Source organism: Montipora foliosa, chromosome 12 (assembly GCF_036669935.1).
Source record: "Montipora foliosa isolate CH-2021 chromosome 12, ASM3666993v2, whole genome shotgun sequence".
Taxonomy (NCBI): Eukaryota; Metazoa; Cnidaria; class Anthozoa; order Scleractinia; family Acroporidae; genus Montipora; species Montipora foliosa.
The window spans coordinates 39,621,027-39,631,969 of NC_090880.1; the positions used below are offsets into that span (position 1 = coordinate 39,621,027).

Sequence of the window (10,943 nt, forward strand, 5' to 3'; positions counted from 1 at the left end):
TATTCTTTTGTTTGCTTGCAAATCAGCCCTGTTTGCCTCGTTGTTGAACTTAGAATTCAAAAGAATATTTTACCCTGAACGAGGCAACAAGGGCTTATTTGAAACAAACAAAAGAATACTAAAACGGTGGCCATTTTGGAATAAGGTGTATTACATCCGGAAATGGTTGCACTTTCAAGCCTTTCCGGATAAGGACTGAAACCGTAGGTCCCCCGTTTCCGATCCATTTCATACATCATTTCATCGTTGATTCATTCCTCACGGGAACAGTAGAACCCACAAATGGCCATCTTCCAACGTCAGTGGCTTCATAGCTCAGTTGGTTAGAGCGTCGCACCGGTATCGCAAGGTCACGGGTTCAAACCCCGTTGAAGTCCTGGATTTTCCAGGCTTCTGTACGCAATTGCAAAAATTACGTTCATAACTGCGAGGATCATAGCTTCACTTGATGTTCATAAACTCTGTGGGACGTTAAAGATTCCACGCACTATTCGAAAAGGGCAGGGCAAGTGTGTGCTGTGGGGTATCTGAGAAAGGAACTGGGCTGTGTGCAGTACAAGCACTGAACCCGGTGATTGCATGCACCCGAAACCCCCGATACATAGACGAGAAGTCAGCACATTCAAGTTTAAGCACCTCCTTATACCAAGTTTGTTTCAAATTTCAGTCTGGAGCTTGAGCGCCAGTATCGCGAAGAGACGCGTAGGATCGAAGAACAAAGGTAAGAAGTGGCGTGAGTTTTTGTCAGTTCGATGTTGTATTGTGCAGATTTCGCGCTAAAAGAATGGTTTTGAAGAGCCTTTATAAAGCCTACAGATCCATGGTGCTTGGATGGCGCAGTGGTGAGAGCACTCGCCTTCATCATTTTGGTCCGGGCTCGATTCCCAGACTCGTCATCATATGTGGGTTGAATTTGTTGGTTCTCTGCACCGAGAGGTTTTCCCCTCACCAATTAGTGCTCCAGCGCTTGAACTTAAATAATGTTCTTTCCTTTCCTTTCCTTTCCTTTCCTTTGGAAGAGAAAGTAGTTTCCGGCCATTAATTAAACGGTTTCCTCTTTAAGATGCACAATTCGAAATTTTGAGTCAGTTACGTTAATTTACTAGCGTTGGGACGTTGAAATTTTGGCTTCAAAGTGGTCTAGGGAACTCGAGTTAAAAAGAGTCCCTTCGCCCCCAGCTTTTCTTCGGATGCATTGAGGCATGAGGCTCGCACGGAAATATAAAACTGTCATGGCGACTGTAAAAAAGAAAAGACAAACATCGTTGAACATTACGTACAGATTGACCCTGGTGGCTTTTTCTTAATTGGGTAAATTGTTGCAGTGCTCCATTTGTACCCGAGGTTGCTCGCTAAATGGTTCACTCTATCTTAACGAGCCGCGCCTTTTATACCGCGTCTGTAGTTTGACGTAAGGATAGCCAAACTTCCCGTTATCGGCTGCTAAGACGTGCTCTTTTTCAATTTGAACGCAAGCTTTTTAGGTAAAATGTTCCAACTTTAAATGCTCTTCTTTACAACCGGTTTGTCTGTTGTTGATTCGTCGATAATTGGTTTGAGGGGTGCGGGAAGTTTTAGGCATCGGTTTATTGGTGTCTGTTCCAGCTTTCCAGTACGATCCGTTGGTAATAGTTAGTGCTGTAGGTAACACGTTCAGCAGAGTCCCAGTCGATTTTGTGGTTGACCCGGACGATCGTACTTTACATAATTATGAGAATTAAAATTATTTTCCTTCATACGTACCTTCACGGTAATCGAATCTTTTCTGTGTTGCATTTGTAGAAAATCCCTTGAAACTCAGCAACAAGAAGCAGCAGACAAGCTTGAGGAAGCAAGGTGCGTCTATTTGTCAAATGAGAACGGAAGGATATGACAGATGAAGTGACGCAATGATCGTTGCTAACAGTTTGAGCATTTGTCATCAGAGATGTGGTAAAAGGAGTCGGCTTTGTGACTGGTACACGGATGCTTCGGGTTTTTCTCGACTTGACTTCGGTTATTCCGAATGCAACTTGGCCACGAATTCGGGACCTCCGAAGACAAATCCAGCTGATAATCAGACTTTGAGCTGATTCCGGCAGACCGCGCTCTCTTTGGTAGACCTTGCCGCCTCCGATACGTAAACGAGATTACTATTACGTTGTACAATGTGTATTTTCATCTCTAACAGCGTTCGTATGCTTTTAAACGCATAGATCTTTCCTCTTCTTATTCTGACGTTTTCCCTGCCTCAGTCGACAAAACAGATTTTGTTCGATTAACGTATCACTTGAATCTTTTGTCGTAGACGTGAACTTGAGTTTCTCCGCTCGCAACAGCAGAGGGCATCTGAAGTACGAAGTGCGGAGGAAGTGCAACGACGAAAGGAGTTAGATGCGAGTCACCAACAGCTGGAATTTCAGAAGAAATATCTGGAAGAAATAAGAGAAGAACAAGAACATGCGCGCCAGAGAGCGGAGGATGAAATTCGACAGGTGAGGGATATTTCTTTGGATTGCAACAAGTGAAAAGAATAGAAACCCTCGAAACCGATTTTTCAGCCTACCTGTAGCCGCAACCATCTTTCTCCCTGCGAGTTTTCATTGAGTTTTCATGTGCGGCTCAGTGCACGTTACAGGTACCTAGCGCATTTTTAACCAACTTTCCGTTGTCTGCACAATCACTTGGTAACAGCTCTTTTTAGCTTTATAAGCTGCGAAGCAACAAACGGGAGAAGTGGGGCGACAATTCACACTGAATCTTTGTTCGTAATTAGATCTCAAGGAAGGTCGCTTTGGTGTTGAACTCGAATCATGGGCTGTGGTGGAAAAAGTTTGATATTTATCTTACGTTGAACCGGAAGTGATCGTACTATTGTTCCCCTGTATGTGATTAATGAATTTTTTACTTCCGGCAACATCTTTTTCCTGGAAGCAAAGCTAGAATTGATGATAGCGTATTCGTCAATGAGTGAAATCCTCCCGTCCCTAACCGAAACTTTGTTCTATTACTTCATCGGATGTTCAATCTTTGGGCTACGGAAGCCTTAATGGAGCGAGCCAGAAATTCATCACCTTGATGCGTTTAACTCTGGTTCAGAGCTGGGGTTTTTTGAGTTGAAAATTTCCTTACTTGGTTGTAACGTAGCTCGTTTACTTTTTTGCCGCGCGTGCAGCTTCGATCTTATTTTTGTCCATATTTGGGCATAAAATTGGTGTTCTAATCCCCAGCTTTGCTCCAAGGAAAAGAGCTGCAAGTTACACATTTCAAGGTCATGTGCTTCTGAGCGAGGCCATTAAACGTGCGAGACTGAAATGTCACTTGCATTGATGTAGTGATCACAAACGCAAAACAGCAACAAGTCTCAAGATGATGTAGCAGAGTACAAGTGCTCTACTACTTTAGGAGACTGCAAATCATTGCTAATCGCTTAAAATGAAATGAAGCTGATTGATTCAAAGGTTGGTTGAAAAGCGAAATGCGCTGAGAAAAACTGCCAACAAACTCAACTAAACGTGGCGGGAATTTCGTAAGCGAACCCGGGTCACGTTGGTGGAAGACGGGTTCTCTCTCTCACCACTGCTCCTGACCCTCTTCCCCCCCCCCCCCCTCCCCCCCCCCCCTCGGCGCAAAACCTACTCTCCGACTGAGCGACAATAATAGCTGCCCAATAGTTTACGATTTAAATTGTTTTTTCCTGAGCTGGTTTGTTTTGCATTGTCAAGGTTAAGGAACGAATTCGTCAGGAGCAGGATGAAGAAAGACAGCGGTTAGAATCAGAGATGCAGCGTCTGGTAGCACTTGAGGAAGAACACAGAAGGAAAGTGGAGGTGAAAGAAGTGGAAATGGCCAAAATCAAGGAAGATTTGGAAAGAAAGTGGGATCGCGAACGAAGACAGGTGAGCATTGATTGGCTAGAGAATTTCGTTTCCGCCACATTATCAGCCAGTCAACAAGAACTGATTCTGATTGGCTGGTATGCCCTTTCCCGCGCTTTGCGACGGCTGCTTGTTTGAAATATGTGTTACGATTAGCTAATTTGATTGTTTGCGTACGTACTGGGATAAAACAATCTATCTTACGGTAACATTCAATTTAAAACTGGTTCATCAAAACAAATATTATTGGGTTCATTAGCAGAAAATCCAAATTGATCAAAAACACAATGCTTTCCGGTACCTGCAGAAATACCCACCAAGCAACAGTGAACCAACTTCTCCTATGTTTCCTCTCCTTGAGAAGATCCGCATGTATAGCTTCTAAAGGTTACGATTTGGATTGTCGACTTGTTAGCCGTCAGAGCCGCCTACTTACCGGGCTGGGGTGGGGTACAGAGACGGTAAAAGATTCGGGTGATGCTTCAGTGGTTTTGAAAAGGGGATGAAACGTGTGTTGCTTCTTTATTTTAGGTGGAAATGCAGCGTGAAGAGGTAGCAAAGTTACAGCAGGAAATTGAGGCCAAGTCGAAAGAACTACAAATAGCTGAACAACAAGCTCGGGCAGCAACCCAGCGAAACAGCTTCGCTTCATCTTCGGGGTCTCTGAGTCCCTCCCCTAGCAGTGACGCACTGCAAGAAGGTGGAGAGGCCATTGCCCAGGCAGCAGCCAGGGCAGAGCCCTTGGAAAAGTCGCAGTCGGAAGTGCTCCGCGAGAGACTTAAACAGCTGGAGGCTGATTATGAAGAGCAGCGGAAACAGGCCCAAAGGGAAGTGTCACAAGCTAAAGAATCAGTACGAAGGGTCGAACAAGAGACCCTGGAGGGTCTTCGCAGCCTAACCACAGGGAAGTCAGCGATTGAAGGCGAATGGCGCCGCCTGGAAGAGGTACAGGCGAAGCATAAGAGGGCACAAGAGCAGGCATGTGTCAAGCTCAAAGACGTTCGTGAGATGCTGGAGAGCGCGGAAGAAATGGAAGAGGCGTCTTTGATCGAGAAGGAGAAGATGATTATGGAAAGAAGGGCGGCCAGAATGAAAGTGGAGGAAGCAAGGCGGAGGTAGCAAGAGTTTTATTTTTCAAACGCTTGTTATTGATGTGTTTGTGGGGGATCCTCACAAGTAAATACACGAGGTGTTGGAGGGGGGCAGGGTTTAGTTTAGTGGATAAGGTATTAGCCCTCCATTTTTGCCGGTATGATGCATTCATTTCCCGGACTCGTCGGCATTTGTGGGTTGAGTTTTTGTCGATTCCTGTGCACCGAGAGATGAGAGATTTTCCTTTGAATTTCTCCTCTCTTCAAAAACCAACATTTGGTTTGACTTGGTTTGTTGTATTCCTAAAAAGTTCTTGAAAGATGCCTCAGTTGACAGTCCAATAAACTGATTAATGTTATTTTGGAAAGGAGTAGTGACAGCACGTCATACTTTGGGGCATGTGGACAGCGTTCTCAATCAATTTACTAATAACAGTTGCTTTTGACTTCTAGGCTTGAAGAGTTGGAAAATGAGGACAAAGATGTAGAGCTCACCGAAGAGGATTTTACTAAAAAGAAAGAACTATTGGAGTTTGAAACTCGGGAGGAGATCAAGGACATTAGAGAGGAGAGGAAAATTCTAAGCGAGCTGTTGAACAAGCATCAGTCAGCGCTTCAAAAAGCGACGCTTATGGTGACAGAGACGAAGACGAAACTGGAAAAACATCTCGAAGGCGAGAAAGTTATTCTAATGCCACTCAGAGAAAAGGTGGAAAGTTTGGTGCGAAATGAGCTTGGTCCTCTAATTGATTACGAACAAGAGATAGAGAAGAGGTGCGAGGACGTGGACCGCGAAGGACGAGAGCGAAAGAAGCTTATATATAAACAGCGAAGGAGGATCGCACTTTTGGAGCGACAACACAGCCAAGCACTTCAACAAGCGGAGAAGGAAACTTTAAACGAAGAAGAGCTGGAGGAGCTGGAAAATGAAAGAGAAGCAGAACGAAGTTTGATTAGGAAAGAAAAAGTACGCTTGCTTGAACTTGAAAAGAAACATAAGGAGCAACAAGAAGTGGCGGAGCTGACAATAGGAGAAGCTGTTCAAGAGCTTGAGAAACGGAAAGCGAGTGTGAATCAGATGTTAGACGCAGAGCGAAGGAAACTCTCGGATCTCGAGGCCGTTCATAAGGAGACACTTGAGCATGTGGAGCAAGAATTGGAGCAACGCTCGGAGATTTTGCACCGTGTTAAGGACAAAGTGCAGAAGGACAAAAGACAGCTCGCGAAGTTGGACGTGAGGCAGCAACGATGCGCAGCCAAAGCAGCAGAAGAGCTGTTTGTTATGGCGGATCTACTGGAGAAGGAAATGAGCGATAAAGGCAAAACGGACGAGCTCAACAGAATTAAAGAGCAAAGAAAGAAACTACAGGAGCTGGATAAGCAGCTGAGAATGGCAGAAAAGCGCGAGAAGAGGTCGGGAGGAGATGACGAGCAAAACCAGCAATGCGTGTTACTGTAACAGCTTGTAAAGTTTCCCCGGAGATCCGTGCCTCAAAATCCCTAAGCTCTATAATGAAATTTACTGTGCTGAAAATTAATAGCTGCGAAAAAATGATTTTAATTTTATGATCTTTTTTTTCCATTTTTAGTACCTGCAAGGGTGGAGAATTTTGTACAGGCTACGTTTTTCAATCGTGTTTGCTGCTTATGCGTGCTTATACACCGGATTTTTTAAAAGCTTGATTCAATTTTCTTTTGTTTTGCCATTTGACGTAATTTACTGCGTGTTGAAAGGCAAACCAACCTTGAGTTTTTAGAGGTTTGCAAGCTTGGGGAATCTCTGCAAGGAAGTGATATTACGGGTTGAAATGTAATTCTTTGAGGAGAAGTGTATAATTTCATTGCTCTGTATATTTACATTTATTTGAGCTTGGAAAGAGATACTCATGTAAAGCGCTCTCTTTGTTGACTGACACCACAGCAATGCCAACTCGCCATTTCAATCGAACTCTGCTACCCAAAGCACTAACAGAGCTCAACAGTCACCTATCACAAAGCGCGGAAAATCTCCAGTTTCAAGGTTGCCCTGATTGGTTGAAGTAAGTTAGATCACGTGTCTTGTCCCAGCAAATCACAAAATTCGGCACGATTGCTTTCACTAGGGAACATGCGCTGCTATTCCCTAATAGGCCTTATTCACGATAGCCGCCATATTGGTTTTCAAATTGTCATGCAAATTAGCCTTTTGTTATGCTGGGGGGCAAACATTGGCAAAAAGGCAAATTACGGAAAATCGGCTCGTCGAAATATTGAAATAACATTGCTAAAAGTACATTTTAGAATTTAGAATTAAGTACCTTTTATAAAAATGTTATATCTTTTTGATTGCCTTTGACATTTTGACTTTCTACTTCGCTTTCTGTTCATTTTTCACTAAAGAAACATTGAAGTAACTTGTGTAATCATTATATTTTACTACTTAGGTGATACGCATTCAAAGAACTTGAAACAAATCATCTGTGTGGCTACGATGTTCGTTATAACCTCTCGAACTTGTGCTGTTTGCCCCCTCAGAGGTGTGTAGCTAATTTGCATGATAACAGCAAATCCAACATGGCGGCCATCGTGAATAAGGTCTATTAGCTTTAATTCATTTACCACTAATATTTATGGCGAAACTGTATTTCGCTGTTCTGCAAAATGAAGGCTTTAACTAGAATACAAGATAATGCGGAGAGACGTCATGTTAATCTAACATTTTGTAAATTTCGTTTCAGTAAACATCTTCATTATTTTGTAATTACGAGGAAAAGCGAGAAAAAAACATTCCGTAAAGTGGATTTGAGTCGCGTTATTTATACCAGGTGAATTTGTGCAAAACAGTATTTTGGTTTTCCTGGTTTTAAACAGGTTATCACTTCTGGAGATTAAAGGATTTTCCTTCAAAGAACATAAAGGAATTAAGGGGAATCACTATGTCATTAGGTCTAATTGATAAAGCACACCTTTCGACGAGTTGATTATTTAATGTTGGGGTAAAGCGAGTTCGTAAGACGGGGGATATTTATTTCTGCGAAGTAATGTGATATTTAGTTAATTTTTTATTTCCAATTTTTCTCGACAGTGAATTAAATCTGTACAAAGTATATTTAGAATTTACCCTGTGTATAGGGTATCGTTAAATGCGAGAAAATAAAAGTGCTGTTTATCTAGGATAAATTGTAAGATGTAAAACAATTATTAATTTCTGAAAGGGACCCCTCCACTCCAACAAAACAATATCTTTAAAGCAACAAAAAATATTTATAGCGAAATTTTTTCCTTTTCTCATAGAACGCGTTTGTACCCGAAATAGTGAAACTTCAGACAACAATGCAACAGAGGCCATGTTGGTGTTCCCAACTAATCCTCCGGGAATTGAGCGCACTTATCGTGCAAACGAGGTTACTGATCACGTTATTGAAAACACACTTTCTGTTTTCAAACTTCCCAGACGCCGCCATCTTGAATTACTTATGACGTTTAACTATTCGTGTGCGAATAAAAGGGCGACCGTACCACGTCACAGTAATTCAAGATGGTATCGCCTTAAGAATTTGAAAGTGAATATAATAGCTAAAAAGATTTTGAAACAAACTTGATTGCAAACATTATTTCATCCGGTTTAAAGTTATTGTTTAGTAGGAGCAGATGTTCCCTTTGAACCAATTAGATTTCCTATGTGGTGAACCCCTGGGGAATGTTGTTTGTGTGGGTATAATCGTTAATAATATCCCAGGGGAAATTTAGCGTTTTCAGGGAAGGATAGGGTTCGCCAGATAAAATATGTGGAATTCCTATACATTCACGATTATCTAGACATTGCTTATCGAAAATAACCGTGAAAGAAAATAAAGCGAAGGTCATTAACTTTGTTTGTTTGTAGTTTCTTTGGTTGATCTCGTAATAGTTATCAAGAAGTAGTACGTTTACCTTCGTTATTCAAGGGTGGATTGTAACGAATATGAATGAGAGACTAACGAGCCTCTATTTCATGCTCGTTCCAGACAAAGGTGTCTTGTTACTGGAGTGGGGTGGTGTACTATTGATTTATTTATTAAAGGAGCGAATTCGAAGTGTGAAAAATATGAAGTTTAATATGAACAGTCTTCAAAAAAAGGACAGCTACTTACAATGGTATACATTATTACTGAGGTAAATAGCCTACTACTCGACCACTTATATCGGTAAAGTAAACTGTGACCCAGTTAAAATCTTTTGCCACGTTCTCAGGCGCGGACACAAAAATGTAGCTTCAGTCAGACAGCTCGTGCGGAAAATATCTCTTTACAATCCGTGGTTCGTTCGCGAAGTGCCGCGCTTAAATTACGTGAACTAAAATACAGGAACGGTCTATTCCTGCTGGTATTTTTGTTCACTTAAAATTTCTCCCTTTTTGCGGTGTTTGTACTCCGCTGAAGGAAACTGAAGGAAATGCTGAACTGAAGGAAATGCGGGAGAAGTGTGCAAAAAGGTGGTCAGGTTCATACCTGGAACTCCTGACTAAAATCGAGCAACCAAAACCTCACTTTGAGAGATCGCTTTCTCAGACCCGTTTCTCGAAAGCTTCGAAAACTTCGGGGTAGAAAAGCATTTCGTGATACTACCATCAGCTTATTCTGAGAAAATAATCTTTGCCCTCGATTTCAAGACCAGAGAAAACAAAACAGTTGCAAAATTTCGTGACAAGAAATGTTTTATTTTTAAGATGCAAAGCGTGTTATGACACCCGCATCGCACCGGGAAAAGTTTTGGGACTTTCGAGAAACGCCCTTCTGGTTATTTAAGATTCGTGGCCTTCTTTTTTTTTCTCAATATATTCGCCGGTGTGACGTAAACGGAAACATTGCGTGTTGAGTAGGTGAAAGAGTGGAGAAGCAGTTCCAAATATAAGCGGTCTGAGAGAGCGAAAACTCAAACGAGAGATGTCGCAGTTGTAGGTTAAAGCACTTTGAGTTGCCTTTCATACTGTCTTGTGGCTACATCTTAGACGGTTCCTAACCTGGAAACTACCTCTGGAGGTAATACAACGGTATGGTAGCCACAAACTTCGCTGGGCACCTTAAAAAGGTCAGTTAAGATTGATGCGTGTGCCCGAGTACCAAGACGGAGCTACAATTAAGCCTGAGCGGTCCTTTGACTTCATTTGTATTATCTAACTAAAAATATTTGTGATTATAAAATGCATTTTGTCAAAACACAGTGAACCCCAAATTTGATGTGTCAGCGAATAGCTTAGAGCGCGTTTCAATCTAGTGTCGTAAAACCAAACCCAAAGTTATTACTTTCGCCAATCTAAAACGAGGGAGACAATCCAGTAAACCAGTCAAAACTCGAAGTAATTACACGTGGCCGACACAAAGCCCGGGAAAATGTGCACGCACGAGCCACGATTGGTTTTGGTTTCACTTCTGATTGGTTGAAAAAGGGGTGCGAGAACTTTGAACCAATCACTGAGTGAAGTAATGCAACACCAAAGCAATTCGCCAATTACTTTCGACACTCAATTGAAAACCGCTCTAAAATAGCTTATTTACTGGTCGGATCAATACATCTTCCCGTGACTTTTTCCTCGTTATAGGTCACACTGGGTGTCCTCATTCTAAGTAATGATTGAAAGTAGTGCTACGGTTGCAAGTTTGTTATTATTTAAAAGTTCAAGCTTTTTCGAACGAAGAAATAAGAAAAAAAATAGACTTTTTTACCCCTTTTACACTATACAGACATGTTTCCATGAGTTGTTCTCAACCAATGAAGTCAGATAATACCGGGGTATCTTCTATACAAATGCAAGACAAATTCTTGCAGTTCAAAGAGTTCAGTTCACCACTAAAATCTAACCATAATGAGACCATTAAGCCTACAGTAGTTTGCATATGTCGGGGAATTCCCAGACGTTTCCCGACGGTCCCACATTTTTCCGACTAATGAAAACCATAAATCGTAGACATCCCCGATAATCTGGGATGGTCGGAGACGAATCGGGAAAGTAAGAAGCGTTACTATTTTCCCGACG

The 10,943-nt window shown here is 42.1% G+C and overlaps 1 protein-coding gene across 1 annotated transcript in view; it reads left to right on the plus strand.

Annotated features, from left to right (window-relative positions):
- The window catches only part of LOC137980466 (kinesin-like protein KIF16B), a 22,482-nt gene extending 13,685 nt beyond the window's left edge, over positions 1–8,797 (plus strand). Inside the window, exons 21-26 of the mRNA XM_068827914.1 lie at positions 668–721; positions 1,783–1,836; positions 2,288–2,474; positions 3,705–3,878; positions 4,389–4,972; positions 5,402–8,797. Coding sequence (XP_068684015.1) covers positions 668–721; positions 1,783–1,836; positions 2,288–2,474; positions 3,705–3,878; positions 4,389–4,972; positions 5,402–6,407 — 2,059 coding nt within the window. The 3' untranslated portion in view covers positions 6,408–8,797. The remainder of the gene's footprint in view (positions 1–667; positions 722–1,782; positions 1,837–2,287; positions 2,475–3,704; positions 3,879–4,388; positions 4,973–5,401) is intronic.
- The last annotated feature ends 2,146 nt before the right edge of the window (positions 8,798–10,943 follow it).